The 23,485-nt window shown below is 43.1% G+C and overlaps 1 protein-coding gene across 22 annotated transcripts in view; it reads left to right on the top strand.

Moving 5' to 3' along the window:
• EPB41 (erythrocyte membrane protein band 4.1) overlaps nucleotides 1-23,485 on the top strand; it is a 154,869-nt gene that overhangs the window by 58,860 nt on the left and 72,524 nt on the right. For 21 of the 22 annotated variants that reach the window (XM_084787462.1, XM_084787459.1, XM_084787463.1 and 18 more), the window contains exons 2-5: nucleotides 10,421-10,901; nucleotides 14,200-14,409; nucleotides 17,237-17,341; nucleotides 20,288-20,330. In XM_084787462.1, coding sequence (XP_084643588.1) covers nucleotides 10,428-10,901; nucleotides 14,200-14,409; nucleotides 17,237-17,341; nucleotides 20,288-20,330 — 832 coding nt within the window. In that variant the 5' untranslated portion in view covers nucleotides 10,421-10,427. The remainder of the gene's footprint in view (nucleotides 1-10,420; nucleotides 10,902-14,199; nucleotides 14,410-17,236; nucleotides 17,342-20,287; nucleotides 20,331-23,485) is intronic. The other variant, XM_084787466.1, reaches the window with a different exon arrangement.

Genomic DNA, 23,485 nt, shown 5'->3' with positions numbered 1-23,485 from the left:
GAGACAGAGTCTATCTACATACCCCAAGATGCCCTGAAACTCACTATATAGACCCCTTTTTTCCCCCCTGAGACAGAGTTTCTCTCTGCTTTGTTCATGTTTTGCTGAGGAGTTTATAAGGATGCAACATCTTCTAGAAATAACAGGTCAAGACTTGCTGTCTCTCTGTGCTCTTTTGTTTTTTGTCAACTTGATACAAACTAAGACTTACCCGGGAAGAGGGGGGCCTCACACCTGAGGAACTGCCTCCCTCAAACTGCTCACTGCATGTTTGCCTGGGACACTTTCTTGATTAATGATCAAATTGGGCAGACGCAGCCCACTGTGGGAGGTGGCACCTCTGGCCTGCTGGTCCCTCCCTGTATGAGAAAGCCATGGGAGCTAGCCAGCCTCCACCCGCTGCCTCAGGTCGGCTTCTAGCTCCTGCCTTGGCTGCCCTTCCTGGGGAGCTGTAACCTGTGAGATACAGGGAACCCTTTTCACCCCCAGGCTGCTTTTGGTCATAGTGCTTATCATGGCAATAGAGAAGCAAACCAGAATATTCCGGAAAGAAGGAGGTGTGGTTTTCCCCGAAGGTCACTCATCTGATAGCCTCAGCCAATCACCTTATAATGGGAACCTCAGAGTAGATTTAGGAGGTATTTAAGGAACTAAAATCAATTTCATAAAAATCCACGGGCTGGAGGCTTTCCAGTAATGCGACTCAGTCTCCCTGTTCTTAGGATTTACTCTTAATTTGGACCCAATTTTAATACGGTTGGCTTCTTGACTTAGTTAATGGTAGATTAGTGTACTAGAAGGAGAGATGTTGCACGGCGCTTGCTCGCAGGCCTCCTTGGGAGCAGCAGTGTGAGCTGAGTGCTAGTGAACAGAACTGTCAAAGGCAGACTTCCAGGCTGTGAGAGAGCCAGCCACTCCATGGAGCGCCTTCTCCCTCAGGACATCAGTTCCGCATAGTAATTGAAGCTCATGGTGATGACTAAATCAATGAAGTTTAATTAGGTTCTGTAGATTAAAAAAAAATCTAAAAAGAAGCACATAACTCATTTTATAAAGAGTTCCACCAAGAATAGCTAAAATAACCTATTTTTGTGCCTTAACAGATGTAAAGTCATTCTATGGAGAATGGCTTTGGGTGCTTGGGTTTTGTCTCACGGCTTTCTCAATTAACTGGCTAGATATTCAGCTGGGAAAGCCAGGGTATTAATATATCTAGAATGTATTTAGACATTTCTTAAGTATATGCCCAAAATTTACAGAGAAATACAGGATTTTTTTTTTTTGATTCTTAGAAGAAGATGAGTAAGAGTCTGTTTATTTAAAAAATATGTTTGAATGAGTTGATCCAACGGTATTAGTCACCATAGAGATGACTTAAATTAAAACCACGTTTTGAAAACAGCCTGTTCATGCTGAGTATCAGCCCTGATTCCTACAGCATGGCAAATGAGTCTTCTCAAAGTGCCCCTTAAACTCAAGATAATTTCAAGAGGAGAGAGAGAGAGAGAGAGAGAGAGAGAGAGAGAGAGAGAGAGAGAGAGAGAGAGAGAGAGAGAGAGAATTGCCTTTTGAAAACCACATCACTTTGCTGTGGTTTGGGGAGAATTGATATTACTGGGAAACAAGCTGTTTTCTAGCATATTCTTAAAACTTCAATGTTTGAACTTTCAGTCTTCTGTTTTGTTCCTGTCTGAAAGAATGTCCAGGACTGCATTTCCTGAGTGGAGAAAGGGGCCTTCTCCTTTTTGGTTTTTATTAATTCTCCTACTCCAAGTGGTGACTCTGGACTTTACAATGTAAACTTTTTAAAATAACTCATTTTATGTTACTGCTTTAGTGACTCTTTTCTTTCCTTTCCCACTTCCCTTTCTATTTGTAAAATGTTAGCCCTGGAAGAGAGCCTGGAGTTAAGTTAATGTAAGGTCCCACTTGGCAGAATCCTTTCTCTGCCTCCATGACTCATGGGCATTCATCTTCTGACTGAATGTTTTTGGTGATAGGCTAGTCTCCGTGTGTGCTAGTTTAACAATTCAGCCAACTCTGAACACTGGGAAAAATCTCTCTCATACTAAACTTTTTCTTAGTACTATTCTCTGAGCGATACAGCATAGCCGCTGTTAGCGTTCTCACCGTGTGAGGTGCTGTAGGCTAACTGGAGGTGGTTTAAAGCATGCAGGAGGGCTGGGAGATGGTTCCGTGTGTAAGGGCACTTGCCTTGCAGAGCCTGACAACCCGAGTTCCATCCCCAGAGCCCACAGTAGGAGAAAACCAACTCCTCAAAGTTGTCCTCGCATCTTCACCCATGTACATCCCCTGGCATGTCCCTCTGTCTCTCTCTCTCTTTCTGTCTGACTTGTACGCACACACACGCACACACTTACAAGTAATAATAGAAAGCATTAGGAGAGTGTGTGTAGAGATCATTCAAAACTATGCTGTTTTAAGCCGAGCGGTGGTGACACACGCCTGTAATCCCAGCACACAGGAGGCAGAGGCAGGCGGAGCTCTGGGAGTTCGAGGCCAGCCTGGTCTACAAAGTGAGTCCAGTACAGCCAAGGCTACACAGAGAAACCCTGTATCAAAAAACAAATAAACAAAAACAAAAAAAGCTATGCTGTTTTAAATGAGAGATTTGAGCATCTGTGGATGTTGGTATCCTTGGGGATCCTGGAGCTCATCTCCTATGGCTAACAAAGGGTGGTTATAATAAGCGGAGTTCCTGTGCAGACCATTTAGTTATTAAGTGTCTTTGATAATTATGAATTTATTGTTATTATTATTGGTTTGAAAACCGTCTTTATGATTTCCAGGGACTAGTGAATTTTTCCTGTAGCAACCCCCTTGTGTCAGCTTTAAATTCTGTTATTTTGTCTTCTCTTTGCACTACCAGAACTGAATGGGAGTTTTAAGTCACAATGTAATTGCTGTGAAGTCTAGTCTCATTAGTGTAGCCTTCTAGCTACCATGTGCCTGTAACATTGCACCATTCTCAGAATACATAGTGAATTGTCAACTGTGTGAGCTCTCTGGGCCTACAGCTTTGGAAATGGCTGCTAAAGATTCCTAACTGTCTTAGACTTGCATTTCTCACCTGGGCAGTGGTGACACGAGTTCAAGGCCAGCCTGGTCTAATGAACTGTTGTCATACTGCAGCTGGAGACTGTTGAGGTGGGCAAAAGCCAGATCCTTTAAGGGTCTGTACATTTGACAGACATGATGGTGGTAGAGATGAGCCACTGACTCTGTGTCTCATTTGACTCCATACAGGCAACAGACTGAGCTGGGGAGGATGCGGGGAAGACTTGGATGGCACTCAGGTTTATGGTTTTGCTTTTGTTTTTTTATCTTTTTTGAGACAGGGTTTCTCTTTGTGAGACCCTGGCTGTCCTGGAATCACTCTGTAGACTTTTTTGTTTGTTTGTTTTGCTTTTTGGTTTTTTTTGTTTTTTCGAGACAGGGTTTCTCCGTGTAGCCTTGGCTGTCCTGGACTCACTTTGTAGACCAGGCTGGTCTCAAACTCCATCTACCTCTGCCTCCTGAGTGTTGCGATTAAAGGCATGTTTATGTTTTTATTAAACGACTTAGTGAGCTGAGGAAAAGCAGAGTAGTGTTGATTTCCGTTGTGTTTTTATATGGCTGTGAGATACCTCCCTTCTGTTTTGGTTCCGTTGCTGTGTGTCTTTGTTTTGTGTTTGGTTTGAGACAGGCTCTTTCATTATATAACTCAAGCTGAGCTTGACGCCATGCTTCTCCTGCCTCAGCCTCCTAGTGCTTGGATTACAAGCCTGTACCACCCTGCTCAGCGTGCTGTGTCTTATTAAGTCATTTATCAGAGAGGGCCAGGGGAGAGACATAGACATGTCACAGAGTGCATTTAGGATCAGACCTGCGAGACCTGTGAGTGCTTGTGCTAAGGAGAAGCGCTGAAATGTGAATTTGCCAGGGAGACTAGGGCAGCAGTTATGCTTCAGGCTGCTTTCAGCTTCACACATTCTCTACCCGGTATTACTTTCAGGGTCCCCAGGGATTCATTCCTATTGTAGGTATTCACTGATAACCTGGATTTACCCAGCCGTTTGCCCAGTTTCTCTAGGTCTCCACTTTTTATTTACTTCCTTTTTAGAAACTTTGGTGACTTTCCTGCTCTCAGGACAAACTATTTTTAGCATAATCAAATCTTTCCAAACTGTCTTGACCTTGTTTTCCTGATCCATCTTCAAACAGACCTCATAGGAAGAGAAATTTGTACGTGTGTGGGGCCTTCAAACTGAAGGCCCTAGAGGTGATGCTGGCTAGCTGCAATAAACCGTCCCAACAATCAGGGTCCCTTTAACAGAGTACACACTCTGGGACAGAAACATCCGAGCAGCCAGGTTTATTATAACAGACATTATTAGCCTGAGAGTTTACAGTAGAATTACCACTCTGTGGTTTATTAAGATTTTTATTGAAGTACAGGTTGACTCTGAATTGAAGTTTGTTTTTTTTTTTAATCCTCTGAAGAGGCTGTTTATCTGGGAAGTGAGCATGTTCTTCAGGGTGGTCATAAGATAACATGGTAAACATTAAGATTAGTGTGTGGCATCAACAGGTACTTAATAAATGCTAGCTGCTGCTATTACTTCAATTGAAAGTTGTAAACAACAGCTCTATTCTAGCTGAACTTCCCTATTGTGATTTTATTCCAGTCGGCCTGGAATTCTTGCTGGTCCCTAAGTACCTATAATATTCTCTCTAATGCAGTGAGTTCCCCTGCCTGGACTTCCATTTGCTCACACACCTCCAGTTTCTTTCTCTTGACAACAGTATTCATGCTTAACTTAAAAGCCAGTTTTGTAGGGGTAGCCTTTCCTGGCCACTCTAGTTGAATGCTCCTCTTCTAGAGTGTTCTCTATGACTTTACAGTCCTCACTTCACGTAGAGCACCAGGTCAGACTGAGTAGTGGGTTTTGCCTTTTAGTTTTAGTTACTTGTGTGCTTCGTTGTCTACTTAAGAATTGTGTATTAGAGGCCCAACCAAAACCTTGCACCCAGTTAGCACTCAGCAAACACGGGTAGATACTCTAATTCTTAGATGTGGATGGTAAGGAAAGCTTTTTATAATACTACCAAATTGTACTGTTCTCACAAGAATTTGCACCTGAAAAGCATTAATGGAACACCAACTGTATTAGTTTAAGAAAGACTTAAAAAAAAAAAAGATGAAAGGCCTCATTTGGCCTTCTCAATCGGCTTAGTATAGGGCCTTTAATGATCTGATTTGCCTGAAGATAACAGATGCACTCTGTTAGGACAAGTGCATCTTTGATTCCAAATGCTGTATAATTCTCAGGGTTTGGAGGATTAAGATTGAGTCTGAATGGGAGCTCGTCACTTTGTCTTCAGTGTTGTACTGATTTTTCCCTTTACAACAATCCAAAGGCCTCTTTGTGACGCTGAGTAGATAGATGCTCTCCTTTGGGCTGTCTGCCAGCATGAGAACAGCATCATTCAGCAGCGAGCATCTGTCTGGAGAGGGTGCCCTGGTTCCGCTGCGCCACTTTGTTTCTTCCTCCGAGTATCCACCCTGTCATCTGTAACTTGAGGAACTTGAGTGCATCCTTGATTGGCCAGGGCAAGTTTGAGCCACTAAAAAGAACCAACTATTTGTTGAGCTGAACTGGTGGCGTGCACTGGTAGTCCCAGTACACAGCAGGTAGAGGCAGGAGGATCAGGAGTTCAGGGTCAGCCTGAGGTTAGCCTGGGCTATGTGAGACTTTGTCTCAAAAAGCCAAAACCAATCACTTACTTATTTTCATTTTGTTTTTTTGAGACATGGTTTCTCTGTGTAGCTCTGGCTAACCTGGAACTCTCTCTGTAGACCAGGCTAGGATCAAACTCTGTCTGGCCTGTCTCAGTCTCTTGAGTACTGGGATTAAAGTTGTGCACTACCATACCCCACTCCTTTTCAAAAAAAAAAATGTCCAAATTTGTGGCAAAGTATATTAATTCTTTTGACCATTGTTGTTCTGTAATTCTATGTATGTCTTAAACATTGTGTCCTAATTGTAGCAAAGAGATTTTATGGAAGGAGATGATATCCAGAGCCTGAAACCGGGCAAGTGCCATGTCTGCATTGCCACACTTCTGTGGTTAGACACATTCTAAGGTCTAATTTTTTTTTTTGAAACAGGGTTTCTCTGTGTAGCCTTGGCTGTCCTCGACTCGCTTTGTAGACCAGGCTGGCCTCGAACTCACAGCGATCCGCCTGCCTCTGCCTCCCGAGTGCTGGGATTAAAGGCGTGTGCCACCACGCCCGGCTCTAAGGTCTAATTTTGAGTCCCAAAGAGTGCTAATGGCTCTACTTGCACACTCAATAATAATGGGCTTTGCTTCTTGCTTTTATTTAGCAAGCGTTTGTTGATTAGAGCTTTTCCCACTGCTCATATTCCACTTTCTGGAGGCAGCTCTTTTTTTTTTTTTTTTTTTAAAGATTTATTTGTTTATTAAGTATACAGTGTTTTGCTTGCATGTGTGCCTGCACACCAGAAGAGGGCACAAGATCTCATTATAGATAGTTGTGAGCTACCATGTGGTTGCTGGGAATTGAACTCAGGACCTCTGGAAGAGCAGGCAGTGCTCTTAACCTCTGAGCCACCTCTCCAGCCCCTGGAAGCAGCTCTTTGCCCTTTTTGTCCTTTAGGCATTTTGGCGTACCTTCCTGGAGTGACTGTGTTTGTGGTTTTCTGTGCTTTGCTACTTAAAGTGTTGTCTGTGGGCGGGCAAGATTCTAGCAACAATCTTGATAGAAAGACAGGATCTCAGGCCCCATTCCAAATGGGTTGAGCCCAAATCTGCATTTTTAACAAGATTGCTAGGCAGCTCTGTGCAGGTTAAAGTTTAACAAGCACACAGCGAGCATGTTGTCACTGTCTGCATGTGCATAACAACCGAGTGCCTATTTTGGTGCTCTCTGATAGAGAAGCCATCTTTTTCTATGCAGGCAGTTACAGCGATATCCTTAGAAGATGCTTCTGTCTTTAAAGCTAGAAGAAGAAAAAACCCTAAAACGCAAGAATAAATACTGTCTGTCCACTGCAGCTGTAAGTTCAGGACTATCAGAGGCTAAGTTATTTTCAGGCTAAAACTTTCATGACAGCTTTTGAAGTCTTTATGAGAGAAGCTGGTGTTGGAAAACTTTAGTACAGAGATGGTTTCTGTTCCTTTCTGGCGGGGGACATGTGGAGCTGGGTGCAGTTTCACGGACACTCATGTGCCACCCTCAACTTGCTTAGTTTGGCAGAGGGAGTATCGCGACACTCTTGTCACTCTTGCACAGCAGCAGAGCTTCGGCATCCAGGTCCTCCTTCTGTGTTGTTTAATTGCTTTTAGGTTAATGAAAGATAATTTTGTATATGTGTTTTCTAGACAAAAAATTAAGTCTGAGTGTGGCTTGGTAGATGCTTTGTGCAGTGTTTGCAAAGGCCACAGTAAATGAGATTAGATTTTTTTTTTTAAATCATCATTTGAGCCGGGTGGTGTTGGCTAGGTCTTTAATCCCAGCACTTGGGAGGCAGAGGCAGACGGATCTCTGTGAGTTCAAGGCCAGCCTGGGCTACAGAGTGAGGTCCAGGACAGCCAGAGCTGTTACACAGAGAAACCCTGTCTCGGATTAAAAAAAAAAAAACAACAAACCATCATCATTATTTTAAAAGTACTCTTAATGTTTAAGACTACATTAGAGTAAGGTCCTTTTAAGGGCTTTCTTTTTATTACTGTGCCTTTACTTATTTCGGCGCCATTTGTAGTGGTTTGCAGCCTGCTAGCAATGCTGGCTTGGGCAAGTTACTATGTCTCATCCACCTATTAACCAGCCCTGACCCGACCTGCCATCCAGGATCCTATGAGACAGGGCATGTTCTTCAATTTAAATGTCCTCAGTGACAAGATCAGATGACCGCGACCGGGCTGGAGAGATGGCTCAGCTGTTCAAGGCTAGTAGGCTCATAAGATCAGATAACCCTCCACCCGCTCTGTGGGGTTATTGAAAGGGTTAGCTGAGGGAATGTTGATAAGACCCCTCACATGGGGCCTGATGCAGAAGACACCGCCCAGTGCAAGTAGTAACAGCTTCCCCTTTTCACTGCTGCCTTGTGTGTGTGTGTGTGTGTGTGTGTGTGCGCGCGCGCACGCGCGCGCAGTTATTCTAGGTGTGGCTTCTGCTTAAGCAAGATTTCTGTTGCAATTTTCTTTCATTGTATCAAAGTTGAATTGGAAGAGTAAACTTCTCTGTGATAGAGACCTTGTTTGTTTTGTTTTGCTTCCTGTGGCATCATTGGCACTAAGCCTTGGACCTGTACTAAGTGTTTGATAAGTACCTGATGGATGCATGAATGTGCCCCAGTAAAATTTGAGGGTGCCTCTGAGGTTTAGAGACATCAGATGTACTCAGGTGAAATTAAATCGTTAAGAAGAATTTTTATTTGGCCATTGAGATGGCTTACTGGATAGGGGCACTCATTGCCAATCCTGAGCTGAGTTTAATCCTCAGAACCCATAAAGTGGGCGTGCTGGCACCACACTTTAATCCCAGCACTCGGGAGGCAGAGGCAGGTGGATCTCTGCAAGTTTGAGGCCAGCCTGACCTACAGAGTGAGTTCCAGGACAGCTAAGGCTACATGGTGAGACCCTCTCTCAGAAAAACAACAAAATCAAACAAAAATCCCCAAACTTTTATTAAGGGGCTGGGAAGATGGGTCTGTCAGAAGAGTGTCCCCTGCCCTGCAAGCATGAGGATCTGAGTTCAAATCCTCAGCGCCCATGTAGAAAGCTGAGCTAAGGGTCACATGTCTGCAATCCGCAGCACCAAGGAGGCAGGGATAGATCCCTGGAACTCACTGAACAGCCAGCTTAGCCAAGTCTATGAACTCCCAAGTCCAGTGAGAAGCCCTATTTCAAAAACATAAAGTGGAGGCTGATTAAGGAAGACACCCAGAGTTGACCTCTGGCCTCCCCCATACACATACACACCTACACACATATACCCACCCACCCACGTAGTAGCTGCATAGCTGTAGTATATGCAGGCTCTGTTCTAGGCATTGGGTGTGCAGTGGCTGGATAGTTGGCTCAGTGGTTAAGAGTACTTGCTTCATTTACATAGCACCCACACTGTGTGTGTGTGTGTTTTACACCTGACTGGAACTCCAGCCCCAGGAGACCTGACACCCTCCCAGGCCTCCTCAGGGACCTGAGCATATATATATACTGACATATGCATAGATTTAACAAAATAAAGACTCAAAGTCTTATCCTCACGAAACCTTGTATTTTAGATGGGGAGAAGGGTATGGAAGAAAGGCAATAAACAAGTTAAACCAACAGGGTCATAGGTGTTGTAATGCCACTGCTTTGGTTGGCGTGCGTAGAAGGCCTCTCAAAGCACATGACCTCTGGGGTGGAACAGCAGTGATGGTTGATGCCTCTAGATTCTTTTTTTTTTTTTTTTTTTAAGATTTTATTTATTTACTATTTATACAGTACTCTGGCCCCATGTGTGCCTGCAGGCCAGAAGAGGGCATCAGATCTCACTATAGATGGTTGTGAGCCACCATCTGGTTGCTCGGAATTGAACTCAGGACCTTTGGAAGAGGAGCCAGTGCTCTTAACCCCTGAGCCATCTCTCCAGCCCCAGCCTCTAGATTCTTATCGTGAAGCACTTTTCTGGTTTCTATCCCTAGTTTAATGGTTTCACTTCCTACTTCCAAAAATGCTGAGCATTCAAAACCGTATTTTTTTTTCAGAAGGAAAGTAGTTTTGAAGAGCTTAAAATGGGATGCCTCTGAAAGGATATAGTTTGGTCTTACATCACGAAACCTAAGGACATCTTTTGTGTGATAATTTTGACTGCATGCTTGTGCTCTGATTGCACGTGACCAGAGTTCTGTGCTGTGCTCTTCCTAATGGAGACATCTTCATGCTAAGAGACACAAGGAAGAAAAACAAAAAAGATTTGCAGAACTTTTAAATTTAATCATCTCTAGGGTATGGAATTCCTGCACATCTTGCATTTTCTATGGACACCCCGAAAGGACAGTCCCGAGATACCCTGTTTTAGGAACCGTGGAGATGTGTTTGCTATGTATGGTTCTGAGCCTTTGATTTAATTATGGTGTATTTCATTACATGGCCGTGGTGGATATTGTTTTAAGATAGTCTCTCAATGTACATATCTTTCATGACTTAAGGCATTAATAATTTATTCAGGATGTGTAGGTATAATATTTTTGTACTTTAATGCAAGGCCTTCTGATTAATGGATTGGAATTCTGTTGGCGATTCAATCCAAATATATTAGCATTTTGAGGTTTAGGGGTTTAGTTTAGCCCGCAAAGACGTGTTTTGCTTACGGTGGTTCCCCTTTTCACCTTCCGTGTCACAGGGCGATCATGACAACAGAGAAGAGTTTACTGGTTGAAGCTGAGAATTCTCAGCAGCAGCAACAGAAGGAAGAAAGTGAGGGAGCCACAAACTCAGGCCAACAAGAGACGCAGCTGGAAGAGGCTCCCCAAGCGGCGGCCGCCGAGGGCGGTAACCAGTGTGAGCAGAAGCTGAAGGCACCCAATGGGGGCACTCCCACACATGAGGACTTGACCAAGAACAGGGACCGGACGTCGGAAACCAGAGGCCTGTCACGACTGCTCTCCTCACTCCTCAAAAGGCCCAAGTCTCAGGTGTCTGAGGAAGAAGGCAGGGAAGTAGAGACAGATAAAGAAAGAGGCGAAGGAGGTCAGAAGGAGGCAGAGCTTGGAACCAGCCTCGATGAAGACGTCGTTTTAAAGGCTCCCATTGCCGCCCCTGAGCCCGAGCTCAAAACAGACCCGTCTCTGGATCTTCACTCACTGAGCAGCTTAGAGACACAGGTGAGGCGCGTGGCTGTTGGGGAGAGTGTGACGAAGATGCATCATATGCTGTGCTTTCCATAGAGGAATATTTGGTTTTATTTCTTATGAGCCAGTTGGCTTAGGCATTGATAATGAGAAATTACGAGGTGTTTTTGCTCTAAAGAAATGAATGCAATCAGTTAAAACCTGACTTTAAAAAAAAAAAAAAAAAAAATATATATATATATATATATATATATATATATATATATATATATATGAGAAAGAAAATGAGTATATATCAAGCGAGTATATATGCAGTCCATATATTATCTTGTTGTGACAGTGGGACAAATTTGAGTTTTATTGAGGGAGCAAGAAAGAAGTGAGGTGGTTTCAGCCAGTGTGGCCCTTCTGTGAAAACCTTCATTAATCCATGCGATGGATTCAGTGCATCCCAGGGCGTGTGATAGAGCAGAGCCGTGCCTGCCTTTCTATGGAAGATGTAGATAACAGTGCTTATTCGATCCTTTGTGTAATAGTTTTAATTTTAGAATTACATTTATTTATTTGTGTGTGCACATGTGTGTGTGTGTGTGTGTGTGTGTGTGTGTGTGTGTGTGTACATGTGTCTGTGTGTGTGTTGTGCATGCCTCACAGTGTGCATATGGAGACCAGAGGACAGCTTTGAGGAGTCAGTTCTCTTTTTTTCCCACCATATGGCCTTCAGGAATCAAACTGAGGTAACCAGGCCTGGCAGCTAGTGCCTCTACCTGGTGAGCCATCTCACTGGCTCCTTGTTCAGTATTCATTCCTGCAGGTCTTTAACTTTGTCACCGTGTGATTAAACACAAGCTGTGCCTTTGTCCAGAACACATGTGAAAGCACTAGCAGCGTAACTCAAACTGTTTTCTAGGAGTCTGGCTTCTTTCCAGCCTTACTGCGTACAAAGTAAGTGTTATTTTCAATTTTTTTTTACTTCTTCCGAAGCTTTGAACACCTGGACTGTTTTTTAGTTTAAGTCCTGTGTGTGCTTCAGTGAAAGGGCTAAAGTTTGGGGCACACAGTTTCATTAGACTTCTCTAAAATTATTACACACGTCTCTAGAAATACTACTTATATATTCAGGGTACCAAAGGCAGACCTTTTCAGATGAAGTAGGAGGCACTTGCTGTTAGAGAAGCGATGTTGAAAACAAGGTCCATGGTTGGATAAATGATTCAGGGGATGAAAAGACTTCCTGCACAAGCCGGGGGGGCCTGATGCCAATCCCTGAAGCCCCCATAAAAAGCCCAGTGTGGCAGCACAGATCTGTAATCACAGCATTCCTCTGGCAAGATGGGGCGTGGCGACAGGAGCCTCACCTGTAGGCTTGTGGGTCACTTAGCTTAGAGTCAATAGACCCTGCCTCTATGGAAAATGTCAAGAGCCAAAGTGGTCCTCTGACTTACACACATGCGCACTCACACATACACAACATACACAACATACATGTGGGTCATACACACACACAAACAGAAAACAAGATTCGCTGTATAGTGGTTATAAATGAGATCTATGGCGTCAAACTAGGGACTGCAAATTGCAGGAAAGCGACAGGCTCTCCTGCTTGCGTGGCAAGTGCTTTGTTGACTGATCCATCTCCTTAACCTCATCTATTAGGCTTTGTTGTTGTTGTTGTAGTAATAGTAATAATAATAATAATAATAATAATAATAATAATAATAATAATAATAGTCTTGTAATATAGGCTTGGCTAGCCTGAAACTTGCTATCTAGACCAGGCAGGCCCTCTAAGTCACAGAGACCTGCCTGCATCCATGCCTAGCACGCATCTGTTAACTTTAAATGCTTATTTATTTATTAAAATATAAGTATCGAAAACCTACTGTGTAAGCCAGGTTCCAAGATAGAGGTGCCTTGATGAATTAAAAGCTATACATGGTGGGCCAGCAGGATAGCTCAGAGGGTAAAGGGATTGCCACTGCAAGCCTGATGACCACCCACCTGTAGCTGGAGGGAGCAACCGAGCGGATGGTGACATAAGAAATAGGCTAGTGGGATGGGACGAAGACCTCTTTGAGCCTGCGAATGGGATGGTTGTAGAGCCTATTACAAGTCTGTACCAGATTACCCCTGAATCTAATACAGCAGCAGGCAAGCAATTCAATCTTTTTTTTTTTTTTTGAGACAGGGTTTTCTCTCTCTCTCTCTCTAAATAAATAAATGTTAATCATGTTTTCTTTCTGAAGAAAAAAAAATCATAGAATTTAGTTAAAACTCTCAATAGATTTATTATGTTGAAAGTAAGAAAATAGTTCAGTGTGGCCCCTAATCCCAGCGCTCAGTAGACTGAGACAAGAGGACTATAAGTTTGAGGTTACTCAGCCGTCTTTTAAAAACAAGACAAAACAACAACAACAACAACAACAAAAACCAATAAGAAAATGTGTGTCCACATATTGTCTGACTTTCCTGTGTTGCCTTGTGACTTAATGGTTGCCCGAGGAGGCCAACTTCAGCCTTCCTCTTCGTCCGTCAGCCTCGTTTGGATATAGCAAAGTGGAGCGGCGTTAAGGCGGAGTTTTTAGTCTGGTACCTTCATCTTGCTTAATGCAGGTTTGTACAAGATGTGTAGGCCTCAAGAACTTCTCTTAGCTGTTTATAAAATGTAAATCCTGTGGCAAATCACTTCATTTTTAGTTCACAAAACAACCTTGACGATCATGAAATAGAGACAGCAAAAATTTGATGAGCACCAGAGCCATGTCATGTTATAGTCAGGAAGAATATATTGTATCATGCTGACAGCAGTAGACTGGTGTCCCACATCGCTTACTGATTTGATAGGATTCTACCTGAAAAAATTAAGAATAGTAAAATTGAGCATTTTTGGGAAAATCCTAATACCTTTTAACTAGTTAAAATAATGTGGCTTTTTTTTGTTGCTGTTTGTTTGTTTTGGTTTGGTTTTGTTGTTGTTGTTGTTGTTTTTGTTTTCTTTTTTCCCGAGACAGGGCTTCTCTGTATTAGCCTTGGCTGTCTTGGACTCGATTTGTAGACCAGGCTGGCCTTGAACTGCTTGCCTCTGCCTCTGCCTCTGCCTCTGCCTCTGCCTCTGCCTCTGCCTCTGCCTCTGCCTCCTGAGTGCTGGGATTAAAGGTATGCGCCACCACACCTGGCTTAGTTAAAACAATTTAACCTATTTTTGTTTTACTAGTTTTTTTCTGATTGTATTTTTATTGATAGGGGCACTATCCTATTTACTATAGGTTAGGAGTGTGTGTGGCTCGTGTTGTGAATGTCTTTTCACTGACTTGGTGTCCTGGGTGTGCAGCCAGCTCAGGAAGAGCCCAGAGAGGACCCAGATTCTGAGACTAAAGAAGGAGAAGGGATTGAAGAGTGCTCCGGAGCGGAGGGGAAAGAGGACCCGGAATCTAGAGCCGAAAGAGAGCCCGAAGCCGCCCAGAAGCCCGTCAGAAGACACAGAAACATGCACTGCAAGGTCTCCTTGTTGGATGACACCGTTTACGAGTGTGTTGTGGAGGTGAGTGCGTTTCGGTCCCAGGAGTCAGAGCTCTTCCTGTGGGGCTGCTAAGGGCAAGCCCCGTTCTGTGGACCGGAATGTTAATAGCGGCTTCCTGGAAATGAAGTGATGGGAGCATTGTGAGTCTTGGTTTTTCCCTCTTTGCGTCTGTGAAGAGCTTGGGACTTAAGCCTGTGGTTACTTGCATAATAAAATCATTTTGTTTTTTTGAAGATTTAAAAAATATATATACATATATACATATATACATACACACACACACACACACACACACACACACACACACAGAGATATATATATATAGCCTCTCTATGACCAGATTTCCCCAAATTGGCTGAATTTCCAGCCCCACGTTAGCATCTGTAATCCCTGTCCTCCTTCAAGTCTGTGGGCAGGTAGCCTCGCACAGGCAGTGGCAAAATGAGAGCCCGTCTTTCAAGGCAAGGGACTGACACCTGAGGTTGTTCTCTGAGCCACATGCATGCTGTGGAACACACACACACACACACACACACACACACACACACACACACTCACGTACATACATGTTATGTGTATACAGAGAGAGACAGAGAGAGGGAGATCAAATAAATAATTTAAAAAGAAGTTATGAGGCTGGAGAGGTTCGGAGCATTTGCTGCTTTTGTGGAGGCCTGAGTTCGGCCCTTAGGACCCAGATGATGGCCCACAACTGTCCATGACTCCTGCTCCGGCGCATTGCGCACCCACTCATAGTCTCCTCGGGCACCTGCAAACAGGTGGTGCACACAGATTCATGTGGGCACACAGAGAGTTTCTGTTTCTGACATTTTTGTTCCTCCCGGATCTGAGCCTCAATCAGTCATTTTATCTGATGTCTTTAGTCCCATGAGATAGAAGACAGAGTCACAAATTAGATAATGCCGTTCTGTTCCAGTTGGAAGGAAACCGAAATATAATGCCATTTCTTCTTGCTTGCTTTTCTTGCTTGCTTTTTTCCCTCTCTTTCTTTCTTTCTTTCTTTCTTTCTTTCTTTCTTTCCTTCCTTCCTTCGTTTGTTTCTTTCTCTCTTTCTTTCTCTTTCTTTCTTTCTTTCTTTCTTTCTTTCTTTCTTTCTTTCTTTCTTTCTTTCTTTCTTTCTTTCTTTCTTTCTTTCCTTGAGGCAGGGTTTCTCTGTGCAGTCTTGCCTGTCCTGGACTCACTTTGTAGACCAGGCTGGCCTCGAACTCACAGAAGTCATCCTGTCTCTGTCTCTCAGAGGGATGGGATTATAGGCATGTGCCGCCACACCTGACATAATGCCATTTCTTAAAATCTCTAATATTTTATGAAAGAATCAGGATTGAATAAATGTCAGTTGCTTAGCTTCTCTTCGTTCCTTCAGGACAAACTAAAACATCTATTAACTGTTACTTTAAGTAGAACAGTAGTTGCCTATTATGCCGTGGTTACTGTATATGTGTAATTATGGCAAGGACTAATAGCTTTTATGAGTAAAACTGTGATTCATGTTTTGTGCAAATATAAATGCATCCAACCACAAGCATTCTAAAATATTATATAGAGAATATATTTTGTAGTTTTGTAATGGTGATGTTGTTGAGATGGGGACTCATAGCTCAGGCTGGTCTTCATCAGCTTGTTATGTAGCCTAGGATGACCTTGAACACCTAACTCCAGAGTCTTCTGCCTCTATCACCCAAGTGCAAGGATTACTGGCATGTATCACAATGCCTGACTTGAATGTGTTATTTCTATGGCAAAAAATATAAAGACTTGTTCTAAGATAGGTAAATGAAGGTTATAAGTAGCCAGAATTTTTCAACAAATGAGGTTTAGTGATAAGTTTTGGATTTTCTTTTTTTAAAGAACTCCTGAACTTGTGAATTATGAATAAAAGGGTTAGGGAACCATACCTGAATTCTCAAAATATTGACCCTCATTTAGAGTGTAATCAGAAAAAAAGATATTATATAAATGAATGAACAACTATACAAATTACTAGTAGTCATTGAAATTAATTCATTAAGAGGAGGCTATGTCAAATATATGTACTAAAATGGTCTGTACACTAGCACAGCTCAGTGACAGTCCATGTTCACTGCACACACAAGGCTCTGGATTCAGTCTCTAGGGCAGGAAAAGAAAGATTTATTGTTTTTGAAGTATTTTTACATAAATTTCTCAGAAGGCATTGACACGTTTCTATTTTGTTTTGTTTTGTTTTGTTTTCCTTTCTTTCAGTAAACTGGTATACAGTTTTTCATTTTACAGTTGAGCAAGCTATTATTAATTCAAGTGACACAGTTCGTTAGCTGGTAAATAGAGGAGGCAAGCTGTTGTTGTTTTAACTTAATTCACAGCCTGTAAATTAGGGCATTTCTTAGGCGTGTAAGTGCCCAGCTTTAGAAGTGGTTTGAATTGTAGAGAAAATGATTTGTAGCACTACAAATCGCTACTGTAACAGCTAGGGTCCATAGGCTGCCTGTTTCTTACTTCTCGGAAAGAGATTGTAGGGAGTTTAGGAATAGGCTGTTCTCATTGATGCTTATTTTGAAAATGATTTCCACAGCCACAGTTACCTGCTTTGACAGGTTGAGTCAGTAATTCAGTTGCGCGTGGTAACTGTTAGTGACCCATCGCATGGTTCAGGTAGTACTGCATACAAAGTCATGGGAGAGAAGGCTGGCGTAGAATATGAATGCATGAGCGTGCTTAGCTGGGGAGGGCAGTACACGCCTGTAGTCAAAAAGGTCAAAAAGGAAGTTGGAAAAGAACGCATTTTTGAAAGATTGGATGATGAATACAAGAGTAAGAAACCTTAACGAGTGCTTGTGTGTCTCCACAGAAACATGCTAAGGGGCAAGATTTGCTTAAGCGAGTGTGTGAGCACCTCAACCTGTTGGAAGAGGACTACTTTGGTTTAGCTGTGTGGGATAGCACGACCTCTAAGGTAAGGAGGGGCAGCACTCTGGGTGAGCCACTGATGAACCGCTCTTCTCGTGTTGGTAACAGTGTTTCTACCTGCCTCTCTAAGAGTCTCTCTTGTTCTCAGGAGGGAGGGAAGGAGAGATAGAGAGAGAGAGAGAGAGAGAGAGAGAGAGAGAGAGAGAGACAGACAGACAGACAGACAGACAGAGACAGATTACTAAAGTTTTTTTTGTTTTTTTGTTTTTTTTTAATAATCAGAAGAAGAAACTGAAGCTCAGCAGGATTATCCCATATCTAGCTATACAGCTAATGGGTGGGAAGGTCAGGACACCTGAGCCTTATCCTTAGACCGCAGTGTTTGTCCTCAATTACAGACTATGACTATAGTCACACTTCCTGTAACTAATGTCATTTCTTTATTTAAAACCTTTCAGTGGCCTAGAGCTTGGTGAAGCCCAGGTGTCTTTTGCTTTATTTTGCTTTGGTTTTTTATTTTTCGAGGCAGGGTTTCTCTGTGTAGCCCTGGCTGTCCTGGACTTGTTTTGTAGACCAGGCTGGCCTCGAACTCACAGAGTTCCGGCTGCCTCTGCCTCCCTGAGTGTTGGGATTATAGGCGTGTGCCACCTTGCCCTGCTTGAAGCCCAGATATCAGCATAGAGTACTGTCCTGGCCCTTTTCAGTTGTACCTCACTCTTTTACAATTATCTCTGTGTTCAAGTTCTACTGAACTACACACACAGCAAATGGCTTTTACTTTTGTGCTCACCTAATTACAGTCATTGTTTGTCTGACTGACTTTTATTTTTTAAGACTCAGACTTCCCAGATACCAGAAGAAATATTTCCTAAAGATCCTTTGGATCTGTGTTCCGAGATGCTCTGAGCTTCAGCATAGCGTTGTCTAGTCACACCCAGGCCGAGCAAACTGTTCATTGCTCATCTCTCTCATTAGTGACTGCTCCTTAATGCTGTTTTAGTCTTTTTTTTCATAACCACTCTGTCATCCATATGGAATCATCCCTCAAACATTTGTTGGCTAAATAAAATGCCGAGGATGAAATACTTGAAATTGAGCAAAGGAGTACGCACACTGATTTTTATTATTACTAGAAGGTTTTGAGTTTTTTTTTTTTTTTGCTTTTGATCTTGTTCAAGAAATACATAAATTGCATTACTTCATTTTGTGTGTGTTGCGGGGGTGGGGGTGGGGCAGGAGTTGGGGTTAGGGATGGCACACGTATTGAGGTCACAGAACACCTTTTGGGAGTTGCTGCTCTCCTTGTTCCACAAGAATTTGGGGGTTAAACTCAGGCTTGGCAGTGGGTACTTTACCTGCTTAGCCACCTCACACCCTAAGCAATGACTGGGTCTGTAAGATAGCTTAGACTTTGACGCTCCAGCATCATTGACAGAAATCTGGATTGGCCTGCTCGGTGTCAGTGTGGAGCCCCAAAGTCTTAGAATTGCTCATGGGATCTCTGGAGTGAAGAACAGGAAAGTCTCTTAAAACAGCGGAGAATATGGTGAGCACTCTGCTGTGCGAGCAGACGCCCTCTCTAATGGTGATAGAAAGTTGCCAATAAAGCAGTGTGGGGTGCACGGCAGCCAAGGGTTTTCCGAGGTCCTGCCAGGCTTAGCGTTCATGTCTGAATTCCTGTGCCTTTGGGCCAAATGAGAACCCAAGGCACGTAGATACTCTTCCTTTATGACAGGGCTCCAACAAGTATAACATAATTTTTATGAGTTTGTGTGTGTATTGTGTGTGTGTGTGTGCGCGCGCACGCGTGTTTGTTTGGTTTGGGTTTTCAAGACAGGGTCTCTCTGTGTTAGCCTTGGCTGTCCTGGACTTGCTTTGTAGACCAGGCTGGCCTCAAACTCACAGCGATCCACCTGCCTCTGCCTCCCGAGTGCTGGCATTAAAAATGTGTGCCACCATGCCTGGCGTGTATATGTGTTTTTGAGGGCATATTTGTGTGTGAGTGTGTAAATGTGTGTGTCTGTGTTGAGGATTAAGCCTGGGACCCTTGCAATGTAAGCATCTATTCTACCACCGAGTTTAAACCAAAATGTGTATGTATGTTGTGGTTTTAAGTAGGTTAATATAGTTTAGAGTCCATTGTTGTAAGCTGTAAGCTGAGTGTGGTGGTACCTTAATTCCAGCCCCTGGGAGATAATTGCAGATAGATCTCTTGTGAGTTCAAGGCTAGCCTGGTCTACATACTGAGTTCTAGACCATCTAGCACTATTGAGACTCCATCTCAAAACAAACAGCTGTTCTAAAGACTACTAGAAATTTAGCTGTTTTTGTCTTTAAACATCTCTTAGATGCCTATGAAGAATTGTTCATAGTACGGCTTTTTAAAGAGCTGTTGCGTTGCCAGGGACATTGCAGGTTGAAGAGGCCCGCTCTAGTGGTGTGTAGACTCTTCAGTGTGGTGGAAGAAGATGGGGGTGGGGGTGGGGGGGCTAAGGGGGAGGCAGGATATATTCATTCAGTAAACTAACTGGGTAATGAACTATGCAGAGAGGCTGTGCTGACATACAGAATCTGAGCAAGACCAGCGGTTAGAGGAGAAAATAAGATGTGGATGTTGTCAGTTGTTGCCAGGTCTAGATCTTCACTAACCTTTCCCGTGCGCTATAAATAGCACACACTTAGTTCACATTTGCTGTTCACAAGCAGACTTACATATACGAGCAGCTCTGTAAGATGGATACCACAGCAAAATTCACATTTTAGAGACGAGGGAACTTAGGCACAGAGAGGACGCTCTGGGGTGTGGATTCAAACCAACTTCTGGTTCCCTTTTTGCTGCCGAGAAACCACTGTGCTTTGTAAGATTAGTGCCAAGTCTTCCAGAGGAAATGTAGGATCATCTGGAGGCCAGGGTGGCCAGGGTGCTGCTGCCGGTGCAGAATTGTGTGTGCGTCCTGGGGCTCTGTGTGAACGCCTGTTCTTCTTTTTACAGACATGGCTGGATTCTGCCAAAGAAATAAAAAAACAGGTTCGAGGTAAGTGGATACAGCCCTTTTATATAGTCCTCTCTTTTTAGTCGGGCCAGAGGATCTCCAGCCCTCACTGGCTGTGAGTCAGTAGACGGCTTTGAAATAGAGATAAAACTTTCTCCCTGGAACCGCCGAGTCCATAGTAGGAGAGCATAGTAGAGGCTCATACTGTTGAGATGTAGGTCAGATTTTGACTCTGAAAAACCAAACCAAAACAAAAACCAACTGGGCAAAGCTGGGAAAGTAGGAACAGGTGAGACTAACAGAAGGTTGGAAAATAACAAGGACGAGAAAATGAAAATAAGAGCCGGTTCTCAAAACGGCAGAGACAGAAACTGCACTAGCCACCAGCAGGAGGGTGCCACTGCGTCTTGTTCCTTTTAGGGTTCCAGGCCGCTGTGTTCTTTTCGCCTCTTTGACTTCCTTCTTTCCTCTCTCTTTTTGGCATTTGGGATTGAGCTCAGGGCCTTACGCATGAACTACAACCACCACATCCCTGTGTTCTGCCTTCCTCCATGTTTTCCTCTCTGCAGTAGCTTCTCCTTTTTTCAGTTTCATTTAACTGCTGTAGCCTGGAAACCCCCCCCCCCCCCGAGTTCTGCGCTTTTCTGGGTGGTAATGAAACCTTGTATGGCCTTGCACCACCATGTCTAGGCCATGAGTCACCCTTTGTCCAGCTTGCCCACACTGTATACTCGCACGCACACCAGTTGCTTAGTCGCTGTGAGGTTATCAAATAGGCTAGCACAGGCCTGTGTTAGGTTAACCTTCCTTCATTTGATAATGGCTGCAAAGTACATGAGGAGTGATGTTGGCAATTTGGTCAGGCCTGAGAGAAGCTACCAAGTATGTCCTTTGGGTGAATAGGTGAGTTCTCAGCTTTGTAAAAGATACGTGTGTGTGTGTGTGTGTGTGTGTGTGTGTGTGTGTGTGTACACACAAGGGAAATATTTATAGAGTCCAATACTATTCAAGATTTCAGGCATCCACGGATGGCCCTGGAGCACATACCCTGAGATGAGGGAGGGTTTTGTTTGTCTGTAGTTCTTTTGCAAATGTAAAGAAGGAAAAATGAAGGAAGACTTGTTCGCCTCAGGCCTTCTGGCAGCCGGGCGTCTCTTCTAGACCACACATCCCTTACTGTTGCATGCCCTGCTAAGACTGCTGTCCTGGGACGAAACATGTGTAGGCTGGTATTATGCAGCCCCAGACCCAATGGGCTCTTAAAGATGGCTTGTCTTGATTAAGGCCAGCTAGCTATCACTTTAATTTCTTTTATTTTTGAAGAACCTTGCAGGAAATACAATGGCTAATCATCCTGATTAGCATATTTCAGTTCTGTCACCTGGCCAGAGTTGTTCACTGGTTTCTTGAAACATTTCTGTTACCATGGAATGTTTTTTTTCTTTAGACTTTGTACATGACTGTTTTACCATTCTTTTGTTTCCTTTTGTTTTGGTTTTGGCATTCTTAAAATAGAGAAGCAAAACTTTCTTTTGGACTGGCAACTTTCTACATTTGTTCCTTAATGAAAGAAGCTTAAGTTTATTATTTTACGATTGCTATTTCATTATTATTTTGAGACAGGTTTCACTAGGTAGATTAAGCAAGCTATAAGTCTACATAGCAAGACTCTGTTTTTGAAAAGTGATGATGAAACTGGGTCTGTGGCGCACGCTTTTAATCCCAGCACTTGGGAGGCAGAGGCAGGTGGATCTTTCTGAGTTCAAGGCCAGCCTGGTCTACAAAGCGAGTCCAGAACAGCCGAGGCTACACAGAGAAACCCTATCTCAAAAAAAACGATGATGATGATGATGATGATCAGGAGGAGGAGGATGAGGAAGAAGAAGATGATGACCTTTATCCATCATGAGAGAAAATGCATGTTCCTAAATTAAAACTTTTCTAAAGACTCAAATATATAATGTCAGGAAGTGATCTTTTTGTGATAAAAGGTGTTTCCTTTTTTAACCTTTTCATCATATAATTGGTGTATACTCATGGTAGTTTTACACATGTGTGTGCACACATGTGCATGTATGTAGAGGTCAGTGAACAGCTTTGTGGAGTCAGTTTCTCCTTCGACTTATATATGGGTTCCAGGGGTCAAATCCAGGTAGCCAGGCTTGTGCAGCAAACACCTTTACCTGCTGAGCCGTCTTTGTAGCCTCATGAAATATTTAAACATCATTAAATCTAATCAATTAAACCAGTATAATCCGCAAGATATCCCTAGGCAGATATGAAGTTTTCAAAATGTACCCAGGTGGGTATGTAACTGAAACTCCACGTCCTAGGCTTTAATTACTTGAGGTCTTGTCTCATAACACACAAATCAAAAGCAGCTATCCTATACATGTTTTTAAGATACAATTTTAAAAATAAACACTGCAGGTATACGGTATGAAAAGGTGCGAACGAAAATAGCATGAGGTGAATCTTCCTCCCTTGTATTAGTCATGCAGTTTCTTTTTCTGGAGGCAACCATGGTAACTAGTTTCTTGTCTTACTCCTAGACAAGTCTGAGTATATATAAACACATACCTGCGGTTGTGTCTGTTTAAATGTGCAACTCGTCATTTTATATACAGGGTATTGATTATATCTTTTGCCTGCTTCTGTCTGTTATTTGTATCTATTCATATCCGTTCATCTATCTATCTATCTATATTTCATTGATTTTTTTAAAAAAAATGATCATACACTATAAGCAACCATATTTCTGTGTATTTTGAGTTACTCTTATTAGTTTCCTATTACATTCATGTTTGTATTTGTGGATATGTCTCTGCACTTGCTAAGTGTCTATAGATACTCTGTGTGTGTGTGTGTGTGTGTGTGTGTGTGTGTGTGTGTGTGTGTCCAGGTGTGCACCTGTGTGTGGAGCACAGAAGGCAACCCTGGGTCCCATTTTTGGGCACTGTATCTGTATACCTTGTTTTTTGAAGTTCCTGAAGCTCACCAAGTGTGCTAAGCTTGCTGGCCAGTGAGGACCTGCTGTCTCCATCTCCCAGCACTAGGATTACAAAAGCACATCACTGTACAGCCTTTCTTCCTTACTGTGGGTCTTTAGGGCCACGTTGAGGTTTTCTCTTTTCTTTCTTTCCTTCCTTCCTTCCTTCTTTCTTTTGGTATTTTGAGACAGGGTTTCTCTGTGTAGC

This window comes from Acomys minous (assembly GCF_964271855.1).
Source record: "Acomys minous genome assembly, chromosome: 6".
Lineage (NCBI taxonomy): Eukaryota > Metazoa > Chordata > Mammalia > Rodentia > Muridae > Acomys > Acomys minous.
Note: the sequence above shows the minus strand (reverse complement) of the source record. Positions and strands in the feature narration are given on the sequence as shown.